Source organism: Eubalaena glacialis, chromosome 3 (genome assembly GCF_028564815.1).
Source record: "Eubalaena glacialis isolate mEubGla1 chromosome 3, mEubGla1.1.hap2.+ XY, whole genome shotgun sequence".
Lineage (NCBI taxonomy): Eukaryota > Metazoa > Chordata > Mammalia > Artiodactyla > Balaenidae > Eubalaena > Eubalaena glacialis.
In genome coordinates this window covers 193,961,517-193,986,819 of record NC_083718.1, presented here as the reverse complement: position 1 = coordinate 193,986,819, position 25,303 = coordinate 193,961,517, and the positions used below count along the sequence as shown (strand labels likewise).

Genomic DNA, 25,303 nt, shown 5'->3' with positions numbered 1-25,303 from the left:
CCCCGCGTGCAGAGGACACGCAGTGTGCACGCCCCCTGTGGCGAGTGCAGCCTGGAGGCAGGAGCCCCGTCCTTGCTGGCTCGTCCTTGCTGGCTCTCTGCGTCACTCTTGCTTGCTGCCTCCTGGCCCAAAGTGGCTGCTCAGGCCGAGCCTTCACATCCACGCACAGGAGAGGCCGGCACCCTGGGCCGGATGGAGTCACGTGGCCTTGCGTCGTTGCAGGGAGTCCTTTCAGCTAAGCAGGGCGTGCTGGCTGCAGGTCCGGCCACGTGGGCTCAGGCCTGGCCCCAGCCTCACCTCCTCTGTCCTTGCTGGGAGGCCATGCGGGGCAGCAGCTAAGATGGGCCCTGGGGCCAGACTAGCGGCTTTTCTGGGGCCATTCTTGCAACATGCAGATTCCTAAACTTGCTTTGAAGATGACTCCCAGTGGAGAAGTCCCCACCTGGTCACTCCCCAGGCAGAATCACGTGGTCCTCACGTGTCCCTCTCCCTCAGCCCCTCAGAGCAGGGGCCTGACCTTCCTGTTCTGAAGACAGAGGCCTCTCCGTGGGTCCTGGCGTGTTGGGGGGAGATGGGGCTGCTCTGAGGCTGCTTCGAATATAAACGGGGTGTCTGTCAGGGCTGTGCACGGTTAGCGGGCACGCGGCCCTGAAGTCCAGGCTGTCAGCCACCACTGTGGCGTTTTCATTTCTGATAGGTGCGCAGCCGGGATCCCACGCAGACCTGCAGGGCTTTACCCTTTCCTGTGCCTGCTGCCAGGGGTGGGCAGGAGGGCAGGAGCGCCGCTGAGCCCCAGGGCGTCTGTGGAGATCTGTCCTTGCCTTGGGTGGGGACCCCGAGCGTCTGGGCTTCCTTGTTACAGCCAGAAGTGTCCCTAACCCTGCAGGAGGAAGAGACCACCTGCTGGAGGGCCAGTGCTGGCCGGACTCCAGAGCTCCCAGCACGTGGGGCTGCGGGCCCAGGGTCTCCGTCCCAGCAATCACCTCAACCCCCAGGAAGCTCCGACACCTTGTGTCCCCGAGACACCCAGGGCCTTGGGACGGCCGTGGATCCCCCGGGCTTCTGTGCACCCACAGGGCTGCATGGCGTGTGTGGACCCCAGGGTGACCCCGCCCTGGTCCTTGTGACTTGGCCCCAGGGGCATCGCTCCACCAGCCAGGTCCCTCCCTTAGCCCTTGACTGCAGACTTAGACTCCGACCTCCTGTCCTGCTGGGCGTGCGGGGAGGGCGTTTCCACAGCCTGTGGGAGAGGCGGCCGCCTGTCTTCTGGGCTCCTGGGCTCCTGGGCTCCTGGGCTCCGGTCGCTCTGGGCCCGCACGCAGCGCTAGCGTTTCTGGCCCGGTTGTCACGGGCCTGGTGTCTGGAGGCCCCAGGCTGTGCTGGTGAGCAGTGCAGGGCTTTCCCTCCCAGTCCAGCGGGGGCGGCCAGATGCCAGGTGGGGCCGCAGAGCACTACTGGGGCTTAGTGGCCAAGGACTGGACAGTCACCCCACCTCCCGGCCGCCTGGCATTTCCGTGTCCTGAAGGCCCGAGTCCCTGCCCCCCGCCTCTCTGCGGGTGCTGTGGGCCTGGCGGACACCCCACGGGGGATACCCTGACGGAGAGCCCCTTCCTGCCCCTCCGGCCTTCTCCGGGCGCCGCATCCTCCCGCCCCCCACTTCCAAGACCCCTTCCCGTCCTTGTCACCTCCTCTCCTCTGGGCTTGCCAAGAATGTCGGGAAATCGGGGGGGGGGGCACAGGAAATGCCTCCTTCCCTCTAAGGACTGCTCCAGCTGCAAGTGCAGGGGGCTGGGGGAGGGGCACGGGCGCGGAAAGCTGTCCCCGGCCAAGGCCACCCCGCGCCCCAGCCCTGCAGACAGAGGGGTGCTGTCTGCCTCGCTCTGGCCCCATGTGCGCGCCCTGCCAGGGGGAGACCGAGGCCGGAGGTCAGCGGGCTCCTTGAGGGAAGTGAGGTGTTTCTCCTTTAGCTGTTTCAAGTGGGATCTTTCAAAAAGAAGTGGTGACACCCCCTCTCCCGCCGTCTGTGTCATTAGCGTTTAGGAGACACGTTAGCCATTGGGGTGGAACCCGTTCCTGTGTGGGCAGACGGCGGCCCCTTCTCCAGGAGGCCGCCTGGGTCACCATCGCAGAGGGAGGGCCTGGTGTTCCCGATGTCACTGCCAGAGCCCGGCCTGCTGTAACCGCACGAGATTGAACCCCTGAACAACCCCGACATGGCGCCCGGTCTCCTCGCCTGCAGAGAGGAGGCCGTGTCACCTGACACCTCACATGTGCACCTTTTAAGAATGTAACACCTGGCCTAAAAAACAGCAGCAAACACAGGCTATAGTGTGGGTATTAAAAAATGAAACAGGAGGCCCCAGTCTTCCTAATTAGATCATGTGAACTCAGGTCTTAGGGTCAGTGAGGGTCAGAGATAGCGGGGGGTGGGTCGTGGGCTCCGGTCCCTGCTGTGGCCTTGGCCACAGTGAGCAGAGCAGGCCCAGACCTGGGGCGAGGGGCCGGCCGCTGATTCTAATGGTGGCCCCAGCCCTCCGCCGCCCTTGATGGCAGGGCCTGCGAAGGGCTGCTGCCCCTCCCCCCAAGGAGAAGGCACAGGGAGCCCCTGTCTCTGCTCCCCACCAGGGCTGCCGGGACACCCGTCCCTTCCCCGTGGGGTCCTTGGCTTTGTGCAGTGAGAGAAGGGGCCCCGCGGGGCGTCTGTCAGCGAGGGGACGATGCAGGGCTGGTGTGGGCGGGGGCGGGGGTGGGGTCAGGTCCTGGGCCGGGTCCCCTGGTGCAGCCATGTCACCCAGACTCTGGCCTGGCCTCACTGGGAGAGCCTTGGTGCCTGGGCCCCCGGCCTCCTGCCCCTGCCAGGCCCTGCCTTCACCTGCGTCTTGCTGGGGGGGGGGGGTGTCCTGGGATGCTCCGCAGGAGGGGAGCTTCAGGGGTCTCAGGGCCCATTGCCTGGCTCACCAGTGGTGGGGGTTTTGCAGCTACGGGGGCTGTCATGTGACCGGCGTGGTTCCTGCTGTAGGCGAGACGTGTTAGGGCTAGAGATTCGAGAAACGCCATGTTCTGTGTTCTGAGGTAGCAGAGCCTGCGTCGCCCCTTTTTTCAGATGAAAAACAGGTGTGGATTCTTCAGGCCCCTGTTGCCTGCGTCCTGGCTCTCCTGGGCCCGGTGTGGCCCACAGAGCCTCCTCCCCGGTGCTGGTCACCCTTGTCCCCCTCCCCACCCCAGCCCACCCCACTGGCAGGGATGAACCTCAGGCAGGAGGGGCTGGGCCCCCTTGGAGACCCTCATCCAAGTGTGAAGGTGACGCAGTGAGCTTCATGCCATGTGTTCTGCTTTTTACTAGGGACCCACTCTGGTGGCCCTGCCTTCTTGTGCCCTGGTCGGTGTTGGGGACAGGGCCGTGGATTCTCGGCTCTGTGTCTCCAGGGTCATGTCTTCGGGATCCATGAGCAGCTGTCTTTCAGCCTGGGCTCGGGGACTCACCAGGGACACACCAGCGGTGACTTCGCTGGCCCCTTGCCGGCCTCGGTGCCTCCGCCTGGAAGCAGAGGCGGCCACCGCGCCAGCTCTGAGCAGCCCCGCGGCCGGGCAGCGCCACTGTCCACCCGCACTGGCTCGAGCGCTGGGCTAAGTGTTGTGTCGGTTTCTATGGCGAGAAAACAAGCAGGGCGGCTGCCGGGAGGGGGAGGGGAAGGGGAGGGAGGAGGTGCAGGCGCTGAGGAAGCCAAACAGACCGCGGCGTGGGCGGGGTGTGGGCGGGGCCGGCCGGGGCTACTTCCTGGCGAGGAAGCAGGCGAAAGTGCCGTCCCTCTAGCTGCCCGCTGAGGCCGGGGTGGCTGCAAGAGCTGGGCTCGGCCTTGTCGGCTGTGGGCACGTGCAGTGCCCGGGGGAGGGGGACCTACCTCTGGGGGGGACCTTTAGGTTGCTGAGGAGTGGAGGGCAGCTCCCTTGGGACGCCTGCTGGCGGAGGAGGCTGCACGGGGTCTGGCCCGGCGGTGCCGCAGCGGTGGCCAGGTCCGGTGTGTGTTTCCTTCTGCCTTCGCCGCCCGCTGGTCCTGCCGCCCACGCCTGGCTCGCCGCAGCCTCCTTTTGGCCCCGGGTCACCCTGATTTCTCTCGGGGCTGCTTGCAGGTCTGGGTGAGGGGCCAGGCTGCCTCCCCCTGCTGCTGCGCCCCTCCTGAGAGCCCCTCCAGGGGAACCCAGGGTCTCCAGCTGACCGGAGCCGATGCCGGTGCCGCTGCGAGATTGCCCCGGGTCCGGTTCCTTTCCCTTTCCCCCCAGGAGGCCTGCATCTGGAGGAGAAGAGGTGGGGGCAGATGGGCTTTCGGCCGCACTCCTCTGGGTCACCTGCCCACCAGATCGCACCCACCCGGGGTTCTGCTGTGGCCCCCGTGGCTGGAGGGTGGGGTGGGCGCTCCACGCACGGTCCTGTGGCTCCATCCCCGTCACATCCCCGTCAGTGGCTGGTGTGGACAGGGGAGTTTAGGGACCCACGTGCGTGCTTTCCTGGACAGATGCACCCCCAACGATAAAAAGTGACTTTTTTCTGTAGTTAGAATCGGGAGCACAGAAAACCCTTTGGCTCTGAAGTGTGTTTGGACCCCGGTGGGCAGCCTGTGTGCTGCATTGAGCTCTGGTTCAGATGCCTGGTGGTTTTCTCGGAGCTGTGGGGAGCTGGGCGGCAGCTCACGGCAGCCTCCCCAGTGAATTTCTATCTTCCCCGCCATCACCAGCCCTCTGTGTGCACTTGGGAGGTGTTGACAAATGGGCTTAAAAGTCTTCTTTTGGAGGATCTTATCCTTAACAGGTTATAGAGTGGTTTCCAAGTTCCCTCGCTTTGGCGTGAGCCGAGGCTCAGCTCCGGGTGGCGCTTGCACACACCCTGGGGCTCCACGTGGGTGACACTGGACCGCAGAGTGGGCTTCTATGGGCAGCCCTTTGCTCTGCATCCCCCAGGATGGCGAGTGGCCGCTGCTGAGCCTGTGCAGCTGGGCCCCTTGCTGGTCCACGGTGACCGTGCGCGTTGAGGGTCTGGGCTGGCTGCGTAACCCGGCTTTTGTCTGGGAAGCAGGAGGAAAGGGCCTGAAATGCCTACACTTCATCTCTCTTTTGAGGTCTCTCAACTTGTCGCGGGGGTTTTATCGTTATTTAATGCCATTTCGAATAAAGAAAAAATTAAAAATTTAAGCTATCACCCTGAGTTTTACCGTTCCTCCTCCCGTCGTGTGATGCCACTTTTAAATGCAAAGGTGAGAGCATCTGAGGTGTGTGCAGGGTCTCTGCAGCCTGCGTGTGTGCTTCGTCCTTGTCTGGCTGACTCTGCTGCCCCCCCAGCTGCCTCTGCCTCCCTCGGAGGTGTGGAGGGCGGGAGGGACGAGCACCCGGGTCCCCAGCTCCCGTTCTGGCCGCGTCTCTGACTCTAGCGTGGGTACCGAGAGGCCAGGACGGCCTCCTGGGCTGGGGTGGGAGGCGGATGGTCCTCTCTGTCTGAAGGGAAGCCCTGGCCCCTTGGGGTCATGCGCCGTCTCTCTGCCTCTGCACACACCCCTGTCCCGTTGGATTTCATTTACAAAAATAACATTTGATCAAAGGTGAAGAGGTGACCCCAGTGCGCCGTCGTGCGCCCGCAAAGCCAGCCCTGGTGTCTTAACTTCAGGTTAAAAAGCCCTCGTGGGAGGGGCCTCCTGGGACCCCCTTCCCGGCCCTCCTCCTGCCCCTGGGGGTGTGTGGGAGTTGGTGTCAGGCTCTGGAGGGCCGGGAGACCCCCATTCTGTGCAGAGACTAGCCGCCTGTCCCCTTTGGGTGGGCACATCTTGGGGATATTTTTACTTAGATTCTGAGGACGGGGACAGCGTTGCCTGGACAGGAAAAATCCTGATGTGGAGAGAAACGGGGAGCTCCTGACACGGGCAGTTTGGACCCCGAGAACGTTGTGAGCGGCTTCTAACCCCGAGGATGGTTCAGGCTCTGTGGCCCCCCGCGAGGTGGGCTGCTGGGAGGGTCTGCTCCCGTGGACGGAGCGCGGGGCTCCCCTAAGTGGGATGGGGCGTGTGGGCAGTGGACCTCGTCCTCCGAGGGCCTCCCGGGGCCCAGGGAGCTGGGTGCCAGCCAGAGGGAGGGGTCGCTTGAGAGCAGAGATTCCTCGTCTCCCTCCGGCTGCCTTGTTGGAAGCCCCCCATCCTGCGCAGTCAGCACTGGCATTCGGGTCTGGTGGGCGGAGTGCTGAGAGCAACACCGATTCCCTCCTGCCTCTCAGGACGCACGGCTTGGGGGCGCTCGGGGGTCCGTCACGTGCCCTCGCCTGGGGCTGGGCCTCTTTCCTGGAGTCGTGTCTGTGTGTCAGTAAGCTCTGAGGTTGGGGTGTAGTTGACCCGTGGGGGTCGTGGCAGTGCCCTCGGGACACCGATGGTGGCCGGGATCCGGGCCTTTCTTCTGGGCGTGGAGCTCCTGGTCCTCCGAGTCCCTCCACAAAACTGACCAGCCCCCAGCACCTGTGTCACCCCCTCCAGGACCCCGGCCCCCAGGTTCCTGGTGCTCCTTCGGTCCTGGCTCACGCATCCACCTTCCCGAGGCTCCCGCACAGGCCAATTGTGACGCGTAGCTCGTGGCAGGGCCTGGCGCATGGGAAGCGGGGTTGGAGGAAGAGCAGGCTTTCTGTGCACGGAGACCTGCAGGCTCCGGCTCCCAGCCCCAGGCCCGGCGGCTCCTCCCGCAGGAGTGGGGGGCGGGTGAGATGGCGAAGCCAAGTCTGGGGACACGTTCCCGCTTCTGCCTCCGATCGTGTGTCCTCCAGGGTGCGACGCTGAGCAGCCCGAGGCCTCAGCCTCCCTGGGCCCCCGGGTGCTCCGCCGTCTGCCGCCTCTTCCGCTCTCAGCCGAGGCCTAGGGTCCCGAGGCCTCAGGAGACCCTCGTCTGGCGTCACGTCGGCGTTTGGAGGAGCGGAAGGCCCTTTACTGGAAGGACGTGGGAGGCTGCTGTGTGCCGGCAGCCTCTGATCCTGGCTCAGCACCCCCAGCCAGCGTCCGCGTCGGTGTCCTGACTGATGTGACCCGTCGGGGTTGGGGGCTCTCTCCCCAGGGCCTGTCCCAGGGCCACCTGGGAGCCAGCCTGCCAGGTTTAGGGCTCTGCTCAGTGAAAGGCCTGCCAGGTCCCTGCTGACTCCCAGCTGCCCCGGGTCCGGGCTACTCTCTGAGGCTCTCACCTGGAGCAGGCGAAGGATTACACACGAGAGTGTGGTGTTACGTTTGTACGCAGGCTACACGCCCCTACATGGCCGCCCACCGCGCGTGCCCCGACCTTGTCCTGGTCCGAGCGCGGCAGGTGTCAGCTGTGAGTCGGGAGCGTGCGGGGGCGCCCCGGAGGTTTAAGCAGCGGAGGGTGGCCCTGGCCCCCACCCGGCAGGGCGTGCAGCTCGGAGGAGGAGGAGGCCGGTTAGCGGAGGTGGAGGGGGCCTGGGGCCCTCAGGGCACGGGGGCTGTGTCCCCAGGGGCGGCGAGAGAGACGCCGTGGGTGTGGTGAGGCGCCCACGGAGCCCCTGGCGGCAGGTGTGGGTGTGAGCAGAGGGGCCGGGGACAGGCTGGCATCTGGCACGGACGTGGGCTGGGGGGGCAGGACAGGAGAAGGGAGGGGCGGCGGGGAGGCTGGGGACCCGGCAGAGCTGCTGCCCGGCCCGTGTGCCCGCTGCTCCATCGGGGCCCTTATCTGGGGACAGCGCCCGTGCGTCCTGGTGGTTCCTGCGTCAGAGGCTTGTTGGGGGTCAAGGGGGAGGCCGACCTTCCTGAGGGGCCTTGGTGGGTGAGGGCCGCGTGGGGCACGGGGGTGCCCAGCCTCGCCCCTCTTGCTGTCCTTAAACTGTCCTCTTCCTCTCAGGCTGGGTCTTAGTCACCCTCCAGAAGGGCGGCCCCAGTGTCCTGTGTTGCCTGCCGGCTTTCTCTCTCGTTCTGGACGGAGAGGCCTGTTGGTCCTCCTCCCTCTCTGCCCAAGGGCTGGAGGCCTGACGACCACTGTGGGCCCCCCGCCCCCCCACTGGCCGGTCAGGGCGCTGGGAAAGGCGCTGTTCCTCACCACCCCTCGAAGACATCGTCCTAAGAGTAAAATGAGCCCCAGGACAGCTTCATTGTTCTCCGGGTTCTGGTGTTGGGGTTTTTTTTTTTTTAAGTCCTTTTAACAGTTACTTTCCAGTGACTGCTAAGGAAAAGAAAAGGTTCCGTTCCACCCCGCCTGGTCCAGCGGGGGACTTCCCCTGATTTTCTGATGCTAAAAGGGAGGTTTTGCAGGGGTGTGGGGAGACGGGTGTGGGAGGCCTCGTGCAGCAGGGCTGGTGGCGGGTCCGCGACGTGGCGGGGACTAGGGCCACCGGAGGCCTCCCAGCGTCGGGGCTGATGTCCAGGGTCTCCAGGGACACCCCTTCCCAGAGCCCCGCCCCTCCCCTCCCCTCCCCACAGTCTCCTCCGCAGGAGGGGTGGTGGGGGGTGGGAGGACCTCCCTCTGGGAGCCGGGCCAAAGGTCCCTCCTTGCGGAGGGAACGCGGACCCCTCAGCAGAGAGCCGCTGAGGTCTGGTTCTCGGGGGAGGGGCAGTGACTGTTTCCCTAGAAAAGTTTTAACTTATTCTTCTCGTCGACGGTGTGGAAGTAACAGAAAAGGTGACCCACTTAAGTTTAAAAAAAATCAAAGCAAATCTGTAAAACTGCTATTTTCACTTCATTTTGGGGTTTGGGGTTGTCTTGCAAATTTAATCTGCTTTCTCTGTACCACAATAATCAGAAAATAGGTTAATTTAAGCATAATATGAAACATGAATTATCACGTGGAAAATATTAATGGTACTTACAAAAATAGCTCTGCAGTTTCTAGAACTGTAAAATCTGCAGGACCATCCGTGACGTAGCCCTTGGGCTGGTTTAGAGGTAGTGGTCCCAAGCATGGGGGCTGAGAGCTACGCTGTAGGAGACGTGGGTGGTGTTGGCAGGACTTTGTCACAAAGCCTAGGTGGGACGCGGTGGCCCGGAGCCCCACCCTTGCCCGGGGGAGCCACTCTCTCTCCTCTGCGGCCTCCCTCTGAGGCGAGGCGGGCATCCCTGCAGGAAGGAGCCTGCGATTCCCTGCTGCGCCCACCCCGGGCAGGGGTTCAGGGGCCCAGCAGGGCTGGCCCCGGTCTTGGCGGTGGGTCCACGTGGCTGCAGGAGCGGGGCTGCTCCGGCCCCCATGGGCACCGGGTTCACCCCGGGCGGGAGAGTCCAGCAGAGCGGGGCCGCTCTGCGGGGTGCCACGTGCCTGCCCGGCGCTGGTGCCCACCCACACGCACAGCTTCCCTCTGTGTCTGTTCCGCTCCGGCTGGGTCTCTCTGGGTGTTTCCACCCTGTGCTCCTTGCGTGTAGGGTCTGTGGGCGTCTGCCCCTCTTAGGGGTCCGTGCAGGTCCATGGTTATGGGTTCTTGAGGGGCTTTCACCTGCGTGGTGGGCCTCCTGGGCCAGCACGTGACGTGGGCGTTTCCTCCTGGGCTCAGCTCCACGCCGAGGGGACGCTCGCTTGTCTTCTCCGGTGTCAGAGTGTGCGGACCCGGGTATCCCAGCCTGACGGCTGTGACAGCTCCAGCGGGGGTCGGAGAGGTGGGGGCGGGCTGCTGTGAAGGCCCGATGCTGCCCAGCAAGAACTTTTCGTCTCCGTTTGTGGTCCTGGCTGTTTTTCTGCTGATCCGCCAAATGACAGGAAGATCGCAAAATGAGCAGCTGGGCTGGGGGGCTCTCTGAGGGTCCCGGGGACCCCAGGCTCCCCGGCCGGCTGCTGGCCGCCTGCCCCCACCCCTGCCCCACGCCCGCGCCCTCCCCGGCACCCCCGCCTCGAGCCCCTGCCGGGCTGCGGTCATCTACACTCACCTGTCCCTGCTCTGGGGCACAGATCCCCCTGGGTCCTGTCCTGGGGCTTGGAAATCCCAGGAATGCTTCCAGTGTGTGTCTTGTTCATCACCTAGAATCCGGGTGACAGACCCTCCGTCCTGCCTCAACTCCAGACCAGCAGTGACTTTCTAACTCAGAAATATCAGTTAGGAGTGGAATTCCATGTTAAGATTCAGTTAGAAATAGATGTGCTGTATTAAGATTCCTAGACTTTTTTTTTTCTTTTTTTTATAAGATTGCTATGTTTTTTTTTTTAAAGTGGTTTTCATATGACGTCTGTAACTTTAAAAAAAATGCTCCTTAGACACGTTTCTGCCGATTTGTACATTTGTAAGAATGTCTCTCACCACTTTTCTGAGGCCCTGCTGGCTCTGAGGCCTCAGTCTGGGGGGTGCAGGCTTGTTCTTGTGGGTGGAAGGTCCCTGAGGTTGGGGGCCGCGGGGGGACTGCTTTGTCTTCCGAGTGGCTCGTAAGATGGTGATGGGGCCACAGGGGATGCCGAGTTGGTCCCCCAGAGGGTGCTGCCCCTGGGTGCCGACCCCGGACGTGCCCACGTGCCCATGTCTTGGCAGGGGACCTGGGCCTTCAGCTGCTGAGGGTCGGGGCACAGAGCGGGGAGGGCCAGAGGGCGGGTGCTGGGGGGGGGCAGGTGGATGCCGGCCAGCGCGCTGAAGGTTCTCCCGCCCCCTGCTCTGTGAGGTGGCGGCCTGAGCAGCGCCCTCTGACCCTACCTGTGAAGTGGCACCAGGCTTGAGAGAGCCAGCCGGGACGGGGCTTCCGGAGCGCCCACTGCCAGGACGCCGGGCCACAGGGTTTGGGAGGCGGGGGCCGGGGTGGGCCTCAGGACCTCGGGGCCGCCCTCCGTGCCGAGCCTCTGCATTTGTGTGCAGCCCCACACCCACCCGCCATGGAACCCTGGCCAGGGCCACATTGTCACTCTGGACGTGCCCTGGCTGCCCGGCCAGGTGCCCAGTGGATGCCAGCCCCGCCGGGACCTTGCCTGACCTCTGACGCCGTCTCGGTGCCATGGGCCTTGAGCGGCTCCCCGGGCTCCTCAGTCAGGAGCCCTCGATCCTCAGTGGTTTGAGTTTCTCTTATTTTTCTAATAGATATTTTTAGTAATAGTTTTATCGAGATGTAATTCACATGCCATAAAATGCACCCTTTCTAAGAGTATGATCCAGTGATTTTTAGTATAAGCCACCCATCACCATTGTCTAATTTTAGAACATTTCCGTCACCCTGAAAGAAACCCGTACCCCGTGGGCCCCCCATCACCCAGCACCCACCGATGCACTTCCTGTCTGCGGAATTTCCTGTTCTGGACGTTTCACGGGAATGGGACCGTGTGGCCTCTCGTGTCTGCTCCTCTCACTGGGCGCCGTGTTCTCACGGCTCCACCGTGTCGCGTGTCCGTGCCTCGCTCCTCATCAAGGCCGAGCGATGCTCCGGTGTGTGGATGGACGGGACCACGTTTTGGTTTTTCATTCACCCACGGAGGACATTTGGGACGTTTCCACTCTTCGGCTATTACGAATAATGCTGCTGTGAATACTCGTGTCTGATTTTTTTGTGGGTGTGTTTTCAGTAATCTTGAGTAAAGCCCAGGAGTGGAATTGCTGGACTGTGTGGCAATTCTGTAGACTGTCGCGTGGCGACTGTAGCTCTGTTCCTCCCCACCAGCAGCGCACAGGGTTCCGGTTTCTCCACATCCTCACCGACGCTTTGTAGCGTCCATCCTTTCAACAATTACAGCCGTCCTAGTGAGTGTGAAGGGGCACCTCATGGTGTTTTTTTAAATTCTACTTTTTTTTTGAGATGGTTGTAGATTCACATGCAGGTGTACGAGGTAACAGATATTCCTGTGCGCTTGGTCTAGATTCTGGTACCAGGTCTGAGTCCCTTTTTCTAGTCCTCTCGGGTATTTACTGGGGGTCGCGGGGTGGTTCTACACCAGCTTTCCCGGCAGCTGCCCCGGGTCACATCCCTGCCAGAGGCGCACAGGCTCCCGATTTCCCTGCATCCTCACCGACACTTGCTTTCTGGTTGTGACCATAGCCGTCCGTCCTAATGGGTGTGAGGTGCGTTTCCCTGATGGTCAGTGACACTGAGTATCTTCATGTGCTTGTTGGCTGTGTGTGTGTGCCTTCTTTGGAGAAATGCCTATCCAAGGCCTTCGCCCTTGAGTTGGGTTATTTTTCTCTCGAGTTGCAGTTCTCGTGTGTTCTGGATCCAGGTCCCTCATCAGAGGTGATTTGCAAAGGTTTTTTTCCGGTCTGTGTGTTGTCTTCTCACTTTCTTGATGGTGTCCTGTGAAGCACAAATGTTCTGATTTTGCTGAATTCCCCCTTTCCTATTTCATCTTTGGTTCCTTGTGCTTTGGTATCGTCTAAGCAGTTCCTTGGGGGTGGGGCTCACACCGTTGGAGCCCTCATGGTTCCTCCAGACGCTTCACCTTCGGGTTTTCTCTGAGATGGTTTAAGGAAGCAGTTTATCGGAGGGAAGCTACACAGAAACAGTCTTGGCCTTCGGGAGCCGGGAGGGGCCTCCCCTGGCCGCCCACACCCCGAGAGCCAGGTGAGGACGTGAGAAGCAGAGGGGAGGTTTGGGTTGTGTCCTTTCAAGGAACCGCTTTCCCGCCACGTGGAAAATGAGCTCGTGACGGTGGCAGTGCCGGTCCAGCAGCCCCTGATGCCTCCGTCCTGACCGGTGGCCCTTGGGCGGGGGCCTGGGCGTTTGGGTGATCCTGCTGCTTCGCCCGCACTGGCCGGGGGGGAGGTGCCCCGGGCTCTGGGCCGTCGTCACAGCTTCCTGGAGCAGTTGGTGTTGCAGGTTGGCGGCCAGTGGTCTTGCCCCTCGGCCTCTGCCTTCTGCACGGGACCCGACAGCGGTCACTCTCCCCACGCCCACCCGGTCCTCCCGGCGCTTCCCGGAGCCCTCCCCTGAAGTTAGAGCTGCCTCGGACGGTGGGTGAGACGCTCTCCCAGCCCCTAGCACGGCCTACCCGGGCCTTTGGTGCAGAATCTGTCGGACTGTGAGCTGGCAAAGGGGAGCCGCTGCCTGCAGGTCAGCTCTGAGACTGGCTGCTCTCCCAGCACTCATGGCAGCTCTGCACACTAGCCGCCGCCTGGTGAAGAGGTGGAGGAGGGGGTGATGGAGGGGTGCGGGGTGCGGGAGAGGGTGATGGGGAGGGGATGATATAGGGGGTGGAGGAGGGGGTGCAGGCAGGTATGTTGCACAGCAGGGCACATGCATCTGGAGGACACCCCCAGCTCTGTGTGAGCTTCCCGGGGAGCTTCCTGCTCACCTGGAAGGTGTGTGCTCACACCCGAGAGGTGGGGACGTGGCCCCTCGGGTTATCTGTGGAGGCTGCTCGCTGCCTCCGGGGAGAGGCTGGCGCTCTTCCTGTATCTGATGGCAGGAGGCGCGCCATGCTGCTGGCTGGGCTGGGTTAACCCGGGTCTGGGGGGCAGGGGGTGACACCGAGGCTGATGTTGTCCTTCTAAGAAGTTGACGACCAGGATCTGGCGGCTGGACAGTGCGTGTCGCTTCCTGGCCGAGCACAGTGCCTGGCCGGACCCTCATCTGGGCCTGGTCCCCGAGGTGGCAGAACTCCCACCCCCAGCAAAGAGTTGGGGGAGCCAAGTGTCGTTCCTCCACGGGTCAGGTCTTCCGTCCTGGCCGTGCTCCTTGGCCAGCGACGCAAGTCTCAGTGGGTGGACGCTCCCACCTGGTCCCCCAGCCACGTCGTCCAGCGCTGTTGGACCAGAGGGCGTGTGGGGACCAGCCGCCCTCAGCCCTGCAGAGCGCCCAGGGCAGCGGGCATCCCGGCCTCAGGCCCCATGGCCAGAGGGGACGCCTCTGTGCTGCGAGAAAACGGACCAACGCAGCCCGGGGAGGCGGGTGCTTACTGCTCTCCTCTGGCTGCCAGCGCGCGGCCTGCACAGCTGAGCTTCGCGTGTGCGCGACCCTGAGCAGGTGCGTGTGCCCCCTGGGCGGTGCAGGGAGGCCCCACATCCTGGCGACCCGGGGCGCCCTGGACAGACGCCTGCCTCCATGCAGGTGGCAGTTCTCAGGGCAGCGCGGCGCCCGTCTGGGCGGGTGGAGCCCTGTCACCCGCACATCCCACGAGGGCTCGCGGATGCAGTCGTCGACCTGAGCAGGGAGGTGACTCTGAGTGGCCGCTTGCTCCCGCCGGGCAGCGCCTGGGTGGCGCTCACTCCTCCCACGTGCTCCATGCTGGGCCCAGCCTGGGCAGCCCCGCTGCGCTGTGTTCAGGCGGCATCTCCCTCAGCCCTGCCCGCGTGTCTGTGTTCGAGGCCATGAGTCTGAGCCTTCCTGTCCGAGCCCCAGGCCCTTTGGGGCTGGTCCTGCCCTTGCTGCTGGGCTTCCCTTGCTCTGTCCCGTGCAGGTTAGCGCTGGGCGGCTCTGTGCCCTGCTGGCCCCCGGCTCTGCATTGCGGTTAGTGGGATCCGCCCTTCTGTACTGCCAGGGTCGCCCCAGAGCTGGGAACACGGAGGATGGGATGCCCCAGCGCTGTGTGTGTGCAGACGTCACGCTGTGCGCTCAGGCCTCAGCCCGGTGCCACGAGCTGCATCTGGAATGTTCTTTCTTCTTTCTCTCCTGCCTCATGTACGTTGTCGTTTTGTTTTAAGATGCCCAAGGTGTAGGGCATAAGAAACGGAGCGTGGCGCGGCAGAGCAGGCCCATGGCGTGGGGACTGCCAGCATCCGGGGGCTCCTGAGGTCCGCAGATGTGCAGGCCAGGGCCCAGCGTCCAGGCCCTCGTGCTGCCGGACCCTGGGGCTCTCAGTGCAGCGCTGGGGGTGGGGACTCAGACACTCAGGGTGAGCTTCGTCTTCGATGGCCCAAAGCCCTCCTTCCGCCCCTTCCCCACCTCTGGGCCTTAGCACAGGGTGCAGGCTGCTCCGCGGTGGGTCCAGGGCTTGCTGCCTGCAGGGAGGAGCCCCCAGGTTTGCCTGGCTGGGCTGGCCTGCAGGGCCTTTGGGGCTTAGGCACTGAGTATGGCCCTTGGGAGCACGAGGTGGGGGACGCTGGAAGCCCCCCCCGGTCTGCCTGCTGCCGTTGCGCTGGTCTCTGGCGGTGGCCACAGTCCCAGCAGCCGTCCAGACCCCACTCCACCCATATCCAGCGGACCCCACGGTTTGGTGCCTCTGACTTGGCTGACACTCCTGGCCTGGCCGGACTTGAAAGTCACGGGAGTGACAGCACTCCCAAATCGTACCCCCAAATCCTTGCAGACGTACACAGGTCCCTGGGTGACGCACAGACCCCACAGCGGGGAGTGCCCTACGGGCAGACGCGTGTCCTGTTCTCCGTGGTGACGGCACCCTGTGGCGGCGGGGTGTCTCCTGGGACCCACGTCTTGGCGCTGTCCCCACAGGCCTCTCCGTCAGGCAGCACACCCCCCTGCCCTGGGGCGTGTGCACAGGGCACGTGCTCCCACCCGGGTCCTCGAGTGTGGGGAAGTGGCCACGGGCTCCCAGCCCCGCTGCTGGGGAGCGTCCTGGGCTTTGAGGCGCCCAGCGGGGTCAGGAGCCGGAGGCCACAGGCTCACCTTCTCGCACGGGGACGTGCGGCCATCGCCGCGCACAGCTCTGTCCCCGACCGCCTGCTGTCGCCGGCCTGTCCTTCCCAGGGCTTTGAGGAGGCCACACTCCCTCGGGGCCCTGGCAGCCCCGCGCCCACCCAGCCTCGGTCCACAAGCTCCTCTTCCGCTGCTTCCTCACTTTCGTAACCAGTTGGCTGAGCTTCATGGCAGGCGCACCGGGGTCGGGAGTCTCACGGGCTGCTCGGCTTCCCGAGTTGCCTCCCTGCGTCCTGGGTGGACCAGGGCTCGGGGTGAGGCGGGGGCAGGAGGCTCCGGCCCTTCTCCCAAGTGGGAAGCCGCCCCTGCCGCGCGGCTCACTGACACCCGCCACGAGGCTCCCTGAGGTTTCTCGGAATCGGAGGAGCCGGCGGGGCCACTGTGGCTTGTCTCCCTCGAGAACTGGGCGCAGACAGGAAACCCCACCCTTGTGGGTGTCGCCCGGTCTAGGCATCACCGCGACTCCTTTCCCCTGAAAAGCAGCACCAAGTGGGCCTCTCGTTCCGGAGTGAGTGTTTTCAGGTCTGAGGAGACGGTCCCCGCTGTCTGTGGGGCCCCCGCGCCGTCTCCTGGGGCTGGGTGGGCAGGCTGTTGGGACAGCTGCCCCGTGCGGGGACCGAGGCCAGAGCCTCGCCGTCCAGTCCCATAGGTCTGGGGCCCGAGGGCTACACGGTGCCTGGAGCAGAGTTAGGGAGCCTGGCTCCCTGGCTGCGAGGTCGGGGGCGGCCCCCTGCGCACACACCCACGCGTGTTGGCTCCTTCACCCTGGGGGGCCTGGCCCAGCCTGCCCCTTGTCTCTTGAGTTCTGTGGGGATGGGCCTGCTGACCTTCGGGCCAGTTCTGGGGTTCAGTATTTTCTCCAAGTGCCCCCTGGGGAGGAAGGAGCCCCTCCCCCCCACCCCTCCTGAGGTCAGGCCCGGGGGTGATGGGCACTGTCCCCCAGCCCCTCGCCCTCAGTGGCCTCCTGGACACGCCCAGGCTCCGGCCGGGGGTGGGAGGCACCGTCCATTCTCCAAAGACTGTTCTGTTTTCTTGGGGAGGGACCCTGTGTCCTCAGGACTCTGGTGCTGGCAGATTGGGGGGGAGTTTGACACCAGCCCAGGAGGCCACTTGGACCACAGCGTCCAGCAGACACAACGCGCGGCTGCTGGGCCCGGGGTCGCTGTCCCAAGCTTCCTTCCCTGACAGCAAGACTTGGGAAAGTCGAGGGGGCTTCCTCGTCAAGCTGAACACACTCAGTTCATTTTGGGAATGTTCCTTCAGGCAGGGAGGGGGCACAGCCCAGGGCTGCCCTGCCAGCCCACCGTGCAGCTGCCCCAGGCCCACAGGAAGTTTCTGAAGTTAGTTCCATGTGGTGAAATCCAGAACTCTGGGGGTGCTGCGTGGCACCCCTGGAAAGCTCTGGGTGGCGCCGACAGGGCCCTACACTCGGCCAGCGAGCCTGCCTGCCGGGCTGCCTCTTCCAGACTGGCCGTGGCCCGAGGGTAGGAGCAGGGGTCCCTCCTGCTGTCTTGCACCAGTGCCCGGTGGGCGTGTGTGCAGCACTGCTGTGGGGCCGGGCCTGCCCTGGGTGATGAGTCGGGCAGGGTGTATGCGTCCCTGGACGCGCCTCGTGCTCCGCTGCGTCTGAGACCGGGCCCCGGGGGACCCCTCACAACCTGCCAACGGGAACTTCTATGTTGCTCACAGGTCTCCGAGCCCCCGGCCTCCGTAAGAAAAGCAGACGACGCCCCCTCCCAGCACCCCACATCCTCCGAGAAGGACAAGCAGTCTGGCTGGCTGCGGACTCTGGCCGGCTCCTCCAGCAAGGTGCTGTGCGGCCCGGGCGTGCAGGGCGGGCGTGCGGGGCGGCCCGGGGCCCGGCCTCTGACGGCGCCTCTCTCCCGACAGAGCCTGGGCTGCGTCCACCCTCGCCAGCGCCTCTCTGCTTTCCGACCCTGGTCCCCTGCGGTTTCTGCGAGTGACAAAGAGCTCTCCCCACACCTCCCAGCCCTGATTCGAGACAGGTGAGTACCTGCCAGCTGTGATGGGCATGTCCGCGTCCCAGCTCAGCCTGACCCTGCTGCGGGGCCCCGAACCAGCCGGGGAAGCAGGTTCCCGCTTTAATCATCACTGAGCTCGACGGGCACGTGGTCTGGAGGCTGTGTCAGATCCCCAGCCCTCCGGTCGAGGCAGTTGCAGAAGTGCTGGTTCTTTGATGGCATGGGGGGTGGGCGGGGGGGAAGCTAGGATTTTCAGTGGCGTCTGGAGTTGGCCGCGCGCTCTGCGTTGGGTGTGGCCTGTCCCGCGTATGGTGGCCGGTCGCTGTGTTGCAGCTCCCCCAGGGCCCCGGGCTGTAGTGTCCGCTCCCTCACGCAGTCCATGGGAGCCGGGGCCGCGATGGGGGGTGGTGTGCAGCGGGGGTGTGGAGGCGTGCAGGGGCGCATGCAGGGGCGCAGGGGGTACAGGGGCGGGGCAAGGGGGTGCGGGGGGCAGATGCCGAGGCCCCGACGCCCGCCACACCCCTGCAGCTTTTACTCCTACAAGAGTTTTGAGACGGGCGTGGCCCCCAACGTGGCCCTAGCACCGCCAGCCCAGCACAAGGTGGTGAGCAGCCCGCCCTGCGCCACGGTCGTCTCCCGGGCCCCCGAGCCCGTCACCAGCTGCGTCCAGCCTCGGAAGCGGAAGCTGACAGTGGACACCCCTGGAGCCCCGGAGACGCCGGCACCCGGGCCTGCCCCAGAGGAGGACAAGGACTCGGAGGCCGAGGTGGAGGTGGAGGGAAGAGAGGAGTGTGAGTGCGGCCCGCAAACCTGCCCTCGGCGCGGGGGGGCGCCCGCCCGGCCCTTCCTGGGGCTGGACGCCCTGCTAACCCGCGCCTCCGTCTGTCTGCCGCTGCAGTCACCTCCTCCCTGTCCTCGCTCTCCTCCCCGTCCTTTACCTCATCCGGCTCCGCCAAGGACCTGAGCTCCCCAGGCCTGCTTGCCCTGCCTGCGGCCCCCGGCGCCCCCGATGCCGCGGCCCCCGCCGACGCCCCGAGCAGCGGGCTGGAGGTGGAGCTGGAGCACCTGCGGCAGGCCCTGGAGGGCGGCCTGGACACCAAGGAAGCCAAAGAGAAGTTCCTGCACGAGGTGGTGAAGATGCGTGTGAAGCAGGAGGAGAAGCTGAGCGCCGCGCTGCAGGCCAAGCGCAGCCTCCACCAGGTGGGGCGGGCGGGGGCCGGCGGGGGCACGAGTGTGCGGGGAAGGAGCGGGCACTGCCCCGCCGGCCCCTCTCGCGCACCGGTTCCGGGCGACTCCACCCGGGACTGCTTCCTTTCCCGGCGGGGGCTAGAGACCCTGCGGTTGTGCCATCGGCCCCCTGGTCGCCTTGTGCGCCACCTTGCCGAGGGCGGGGCTGTCACCCCAGGGCTCAGCTGCATTCACACCTCAGCCAGCGTCTGACACGTGGCCCCAGCACAGCACAGCCCTGCCAGCCCCGAGAGCCCCATTTCAACCACTCTCTCAGAAACCCGCACCGGTTCCCTGGTTCTGGTTGGAGGTGTGGCTCCCCACATGCATATCCATGAGCGTGTTGGGGGCTGGGGGTGAGACCCCGAAAAGGGCCGCCTCCTCTCCATCTGGCTGCGTAGGGTCCCCGGGGCCCCCAGATGGCGCGATGCCTGGGTGAGCCCCCTCCCCCGGCCCCAGGGACTCCCCTCGGGCTGTGCGCAGTGGGCACAGGAGGGCCGGGGCCGGGGAGGCCTGGCGTGAGGGCGCCCCTGAGCCGGCGCCCTCGCCCCAGGAGCTGGAGTTCCTGCGCGTGGCCAAGAAGGAGAAGCTGCGGGAGGCCACGGAGGCCAAGCGCAGCCTCCGGAAGGAGATCGAGCGGCTCCGGGCCGAGAATGAGAAGAAGATGAAGGAGGCCAACGAGGCGCGGCTCCGCCTGAAGCGGGAGCTGGAGCAGGCGCGGCAGGCGCGCGTGTGCGACAAGGGCTGCGAGGCCGGCCGCCTGCGGGCCAAGTACTCGGCCCAGGTACGTGGGCCGCCGGGAGGGCGGGCGCGCCGTCGGCATCTCAGGGTCCCTCCCCTCCTCGCGGGGCCGGCCTGGCCCTGCTGGGCTTTGGGGTCCTCCTTCCACGGGGGTGTCCTGGCCCCAGGCTCTCCTCACCTCCTGTCCTGGGGGGAGGGCTGCACCCACACCCTCACGCACCATTAAAAGTCTCAGCCTGTCCCAGTTCGCCACCTTGCCTGGCCTGGGGTCGGGAGACGGGGTCCACGTAGACCCTCCTCCGGCCTCACTGCTGCCTCGGGGGCCCAGGCCGGGCCCAGGAGGCTGAGAGGCGCCCCGAGGCCACCGCACTCGGGGCTCGGGTAGTTCTCCCACTCAGGGTCTCCGCGGGCAGGGTTGGTGCCGCCCGGGAAGCTCCCCCAGGCCCTGCCAGCCTCACCAGCCCGGGTCCAGTGGGCGGCGCGTGGGGCGAGCCTGTGATGGGCCGGAGGGTCAGGCCGGGGCCAGGGCGGCGGCCAGGTGGGGAGCGGGCCCGGCTAACGCGGGGCGTCCCCTTCCAGATCGAGGACCTGCAGGTGAAGCTGCAGCACGCGGAGGCCGATCGCGAGCAGCTGCGGGCTGACCTCCTGCGGGAGCGGGAGGCCCGGGAGCACCTGGAGAAGGTGGTGAAGGGGCTGCAGGAGCAGCTGTGGCCGCGGCCCCGCTCTGAGGCCACGGGCGGCGAGAGCACGGCCGAGCTGGAGCCCTAGCCGGACCCACTGCTTGCTGCGCGGGGCGGACGCCGCAGGGCGGGCGGGCGGGCGGGCAGCGGGGCTGGGGGCTCCGTGCCGGCGGGGCCGCTCCCCACCCCCACCCCCCCCGCCCCCCCAGCCCCGGTCCATATAGCACAACGTCTTACTGTGCCTAGAACCAAGCAAGTGTTTGGAACCACATACTTTTGGAATCCACTGCAAAATTTTCTACTGGCCAAGGTCAAGCGAGCAAGCCGGTCCCCAACTGCAGCCGGAGCCGAGGCCAGCTCGGTAGCTGCAGCTGGCCCTCCGCTTGCCGGATCGTTCTAACATTTACACTTTTGTGATAAGCTATTTAAAACCCATAAGGAGACTTGATATTCAAAGAAATCAACATGTTTTTTAATGACTAACTTTTAAAAGCCCCACCCACACGTGACGCCACCTGAGGACCCGCAAGGGAGCCAGGGTGGCAGCCGCCCTGCCCCTCGAAGCCATCGCAGCTCGTCCGCGCCCGCGGCCGCGTGACAACACAAAGGGTTTTTCTCCAGAGTCTATTTTTTCAGCCACAAGGACCCCCGTCTCCTGTGCTGCCACCGGGAAGGGCACGGAGAGCACCGCGCAGGCACGATGAGCTGGAACACTGCCGCCTTACCCGCCCGCCGCTCCAGCCCGCCTTCCACAGGTGTGTCCGCAGGTGTGCTTGGAGGCCACGGGAGACGGGTCCGCGCTGGCGGGGCACGCGCGCCCTCGACCGGGCGACCCTCTCAGTTCGGCAGGCGTTGCTCCTTCTGTCTGGGGACTGAGGCTGCAGCATTGGAACAAAACACAGCATTATTTCACTTTTTGTTTGTTCGTTCATTTAAACGTATATTTAGAACTGCACTTTGTCAAAAATCTTCCCTTCTCTTTTTATTCCCCAGTTAACTGAGGTTTTTACTTTCAAATACTGCAAACCGATTTATAGAGCATTCACATCCTAAGTGCTCAAGTGTTTAGAAACCCCTCTGGTGCTTGGTTGAACAAGGGAATCACACGAAAACGAAAATGCAAAAACTGAACTTCGGGGGGTAGTTCTGTGCCTTCCAGCATCTTGTACAGCAAACCCTGACTTGTCTTTTTAGCCCCAAAATATGTCTTCAGTAGCTATTGAATCTGCCACTATCACAATGAGTTACTTGCATTTATTCCAAATAATCTCGTTTACTCTCAACTGTATGCGAATTGTATAAGGTTTCTTATGCCCAAGCTTGAAAAATGATTTCCCAGTAGACGAGGTGGCTGCCCGTCCTAAAATCATGGTATTTATTTACACGGAGAGATCTTACCAGAACCCTCTGCCCGACTCCGTTCCAGCACCCCGGCAGCTGCGAGCGTGGCTGGGGGTGGTGCCGCGACCGCCGAGTGGAGCGGAGACCGGGTGACGGCATCGTCGGTGGGGTTTTGCCCTTGGTTTACTGGGTGGGGGCCGGGTGCTGCCGGCCCCCCTTCTAAAGTGCAATGCAAAAGGGACATCGTGTATATGCAGCGTTTGTTTGGTTGTTGTTGTTTTTTGTTTTTGTTTTTTGTTTTTTTTTTAAATTTTTTTGCTTCTGTTTTTCTTTGCAGTTATTAAATCTGTATGCATGGAATTTAAAACCTCTGCCATACGTATATCCACCAATGGGCATTATTACCGTGTCGTGTAGAGGGTCGGTTGTGTCACGCAACACTCAGAATGCTGTGTTTAGCTTTGTTTTTCCAGAGTTGTGTTTTTGCGGTCATTTCTTCAAGGGAAAGTAAATGATTTAGTTGGAGCAAAGCGTTAAGCGTCTCAGTGTGCTTCTGTGCGGCTGTGCTCTGTTGCCAAGTCTGAAAATCCGTAGTGAGATCGCAGGGCCCCGGGACCCGCCCAAGGCCACCTGCTTTGCTCCGTTTACTTTCTGAGTTTTTAGGCTTCAGAGGGAGATACGTTTTTCCAAGTTGCGAGTGGGGGCCACTGCGCCTCCTCGCCCGCGCTCTGTCCCCTCCGGTCACCCGCACGTCTCGGCCATCGGGTCTATGCCGCCACTGTCCGGCTTGGTCCCCAGATGTCGGGAAGAGCTGGAGGTGGGGCGGTGGACTCGGGCCCGCCCCGAGGTCCCTTGGCCTGCCAGCGCCGGTGGCGGCCCCTGGGCGAGGCCGGCCATGGGGCTGTCCACCCTTGTCCTCGTCCCCGTCCTCGGGGGCAGGGTCCCCGGGCTCCTGCCGTGCAGCTGCAGTTGCGTTTCCTTTCTGAAGAGGCACTCTCCCGTAGGCTGTTGACTCTCCCCCTGTGTAATACCCATTATCGAAATGATCGTGTATTCAGTTTAATCACTCATTATTTCTATGCTGAAAGAAGACTTTTAACGAAGGGAAAAAAACAACAGCAATAACATTCATATCTATGGAGCAGCTAACTCACATAATATCCTGCTTTTCGTACAGAACTCGCCGATGTACAAAGCGACCATGTAAATATTTTTTCCTCTGATACTCGTGTATCATACGTGTACGTGGTGGGTCCTTTGCCGGGACTCTCTTCTTACCTGGTAGCTGTCTTGTTTTCTGGGTTATTTCTAACTGAGGCAGAACATGCCCACCGGCTCGAGCCGGTTTTCTGGGCGACACCGCCTGCCGCGCCCACCAGGCTTGGGGAGGCCGTCTTGTTCTTGCTTTAAGTCAGGAGTCACAAAGGACACTTTTTTTTTCAATTAAGGAAAAAAACCACAGCTCCACCCTCGTACCCGCCAGGAGCGTCTGCATCACCGTCCCCTTCTCTCCTTTGCTGCTGCTAATGACAATATGATGACTTACTCACTATTCGAAAACTATTTTTATGTAATTAATGTATGCTTTCTTGTTTATAAATGCCTGATTTAAAAAGAAAAAAAGAGCTTGGCATATTTCTCTATTTCTCTGTGTACCCGTTAGTCCTTTGGCGCCCCTCCCCAAACAGATGACATCGTAAGATACTCGCTCGCCTGGCCACCCCAGAGCCCCTCCTCTCCAGCACTCCTTGCCCCTCTTCCAGCCACCATCTAGGCCTGAGCCCGGGAAGGGGTGCCTGTCTTCAGGTCGGTCAGACCCTGGGGCCTTTCAGTCTCCACTGACCCCGAGTGGACACGGGGCACACGCGGGCAGGTCCCAGCTGGGGCGCCCTCCATCCCTCTCCCTCAAGGTCACGCCAAGCTGCGGCTCCTCCTTGTACTGTGGACGTCGGCTGGGGGCCCTTCCTGGCCTGTCCCCCATGGGGTCTAGAGGCCTGCCCCCCGGGGGTAGATGGCCAGCTCCCTGCAGAGTTGCCCCATGTCTTTAACGGGGAGGGGGCCAGGTGGCATCAGAACCGCAGACCCCAATGTGCTGCCCTGAAGGATGAGCAGAGGGCCACCCCCCGCCTGCCCGACTACCTGGGGGCTTCCCCAGGACCCCCCCCCCCCCGCCTCAGCCCCGCCCCAGCCCCACCCCTGGTTCTGGGCCCCAGGGTGCCACCTCACTAGGCTTCCTTTGGCCACCTAGGTCCGGCCTCCCAGCCCAGGCCGTGGGGCCTCACAGGTCACCTGGAGAAAACACACCCCAGCCTGGGAGGGCTCCCGGGTTTCTACTCCTCCCCCCAGCCTTGGGAAGCCCCCCAGACCTGGGCCCAGAAGTGCTCCCCTGGAGCCCCCAGGGACGGGTGCACGATGGCCTGTAGTGTGGAAGCAGAAGCCCACTCCACCCAGGCCAGGCTGGGGCGGGGGACAGCAGGGCCCAGGAGAAAGCTGCCCCAAGGTCCAGGGTCATGGGGTGCCACCTAGGGTTGGGGACAGGTCAGGGGAAGGGAGGCAGGCTGGGCCCTAAGCTGCAGCCCCGCCCCCTTCCCGCCCGTGCATTGGACCCGAGAGCCGTGCCTGGGGCCCTGGGCCCAGTGGTGTGGGCGACAGACCCACCTGAATGGGGCACAGCCAAGGCCCCGATACCCTCTGTCCCCCCTTGGTGCAGGTGTCACCTGGGCCTGACTACTGTCCCTCTCAGGAGTGGCCTTCCACTGAGCTGTAGGGCCATCAGTCAGAATCTGAGGGCCCCCTTCCCCGGGCAGGGCTGGACCCTGGGGCACTGCCCTGCAAGAGATGAGGCAGGCATGGCCCCCAGGGAGCGCTTCTGGCCCACGTACCCAGAGGGGGGAGGAGAGAGGGAGAAAGGCCGGTGGCCAGACACAGCGGCCATGTTACTGGGCCGTGCAGTCCCTCGTCCACCTGACCGCTGCCTCTGCCTGGACATCCAGGGTGCTGCGCAGCACTATCTTCTGGGGTCTCCTGAGTGGTCAGCCGTCCACTGCGGCCCGTTGGGGGTACTGCAGGCATGGACGCCAGTTGAGGGCAGCTGAGGCCCTGCCACTCCCAACGCTGGACACGCACGCCTTCCTCACGACCTCCACTGAGCCCAGCAGGGTTGGGTGGTGTGACTGGGGGTGATGTCCCGTGTCCAGATCTGCCGCCCCTGCAGGGCATTGTCTCCGCTGCGTGGGTGCCACGTGCTCCACAGTCTGCGCTCTTCCCCAGAGCTGACGCGAGGCCTCGTTCTGGGCTCCGCCTGGCGACGGCCTCTCCTCACCCTTCCCCAGAGCATCTCTGGCCGCCAGTGCCCAGCCCCTCGGCCCCCGGCTCCACCCCGGCTCCCCGCTCGGGCGGTCCACGTAACACCCATGGTCCTGACGGCCAGGGAAATGGGGGGGTGGGGGAGGTGTTCCCGAGGGAGACTGGGGGCCCTCTGGGGCTGGGGGAGTGCAGTCTGGGGGTGTCCTCACGGCCAGCGTGGTGCTCAGCCCATCGGGGGCCTGGAGCTGGGCCGGTGGCAGCTCCCGGGGGCTCCAGGCTCTGCCGTCTTCCTGCGCTGCCCTGGGCTTCCCTCTGGGTTCACCTCTGGGTGTAACCTGATGGCATTCAAGGGCTCTGGGCACCCCCGGCCCAGAGAAGACAGGATGGGAGCCGTCTGAGCTCAGAATCCCCTTCCCGAGCCCATGCTGAAGGGGTCAGGGCACCCCGAGGGCTCGGGGAGAGGAGATCAGACCCTCGGGGAGGGAGGGACCCCTCCTCGGGAATTCCTGGCAGCCCCCTGCC

At 63.9% G+C, this 25,303-nt stretch overlaps 1 protein-coding gene across 1 annotated transcript in view; it reads left to right on the top strand.

Annotated features, from left to right (window-relative positions):
- SKI (SKI proto-oncogene) overlaps window positions 1–21,377 on the top strand; it is a 56,855-nt gene extending 35,478 nt beyond the window's left edge. The window contains exons 2-7 of the mRNA XM_061185116.1: window positions 17,194–17,313; window positions 17,395–17,510; window positions 18,015–18,277; window positions 18,385–18,686; window positions 19,267–19,497; window positions 20,034–21,377. Of these exons, the coding sequence (XP_061041099.1) occupies window positions 17,194–17,313; window positions 17,395–17,510; window positions 18,015–18,277; window positions 18,385–18,686; window positions 19,267–19,497; window positions 20,034–20,222 (1,221 nt within the window). The 3' untranslated portion in view covers window positions 20,223–21,377. The remainder of the gene's footprint in view (window positions 1–17,193; window positions 17,314–17,394; window positions 17,511–18,014; window positions 18,278–18,384; window positions 18,687–19,266; window positions 19,498–20,033) is intronic.
- The last annotated feature ends 3,926 nt before the right edge of the window (window positions 21,378–25,303 follow it).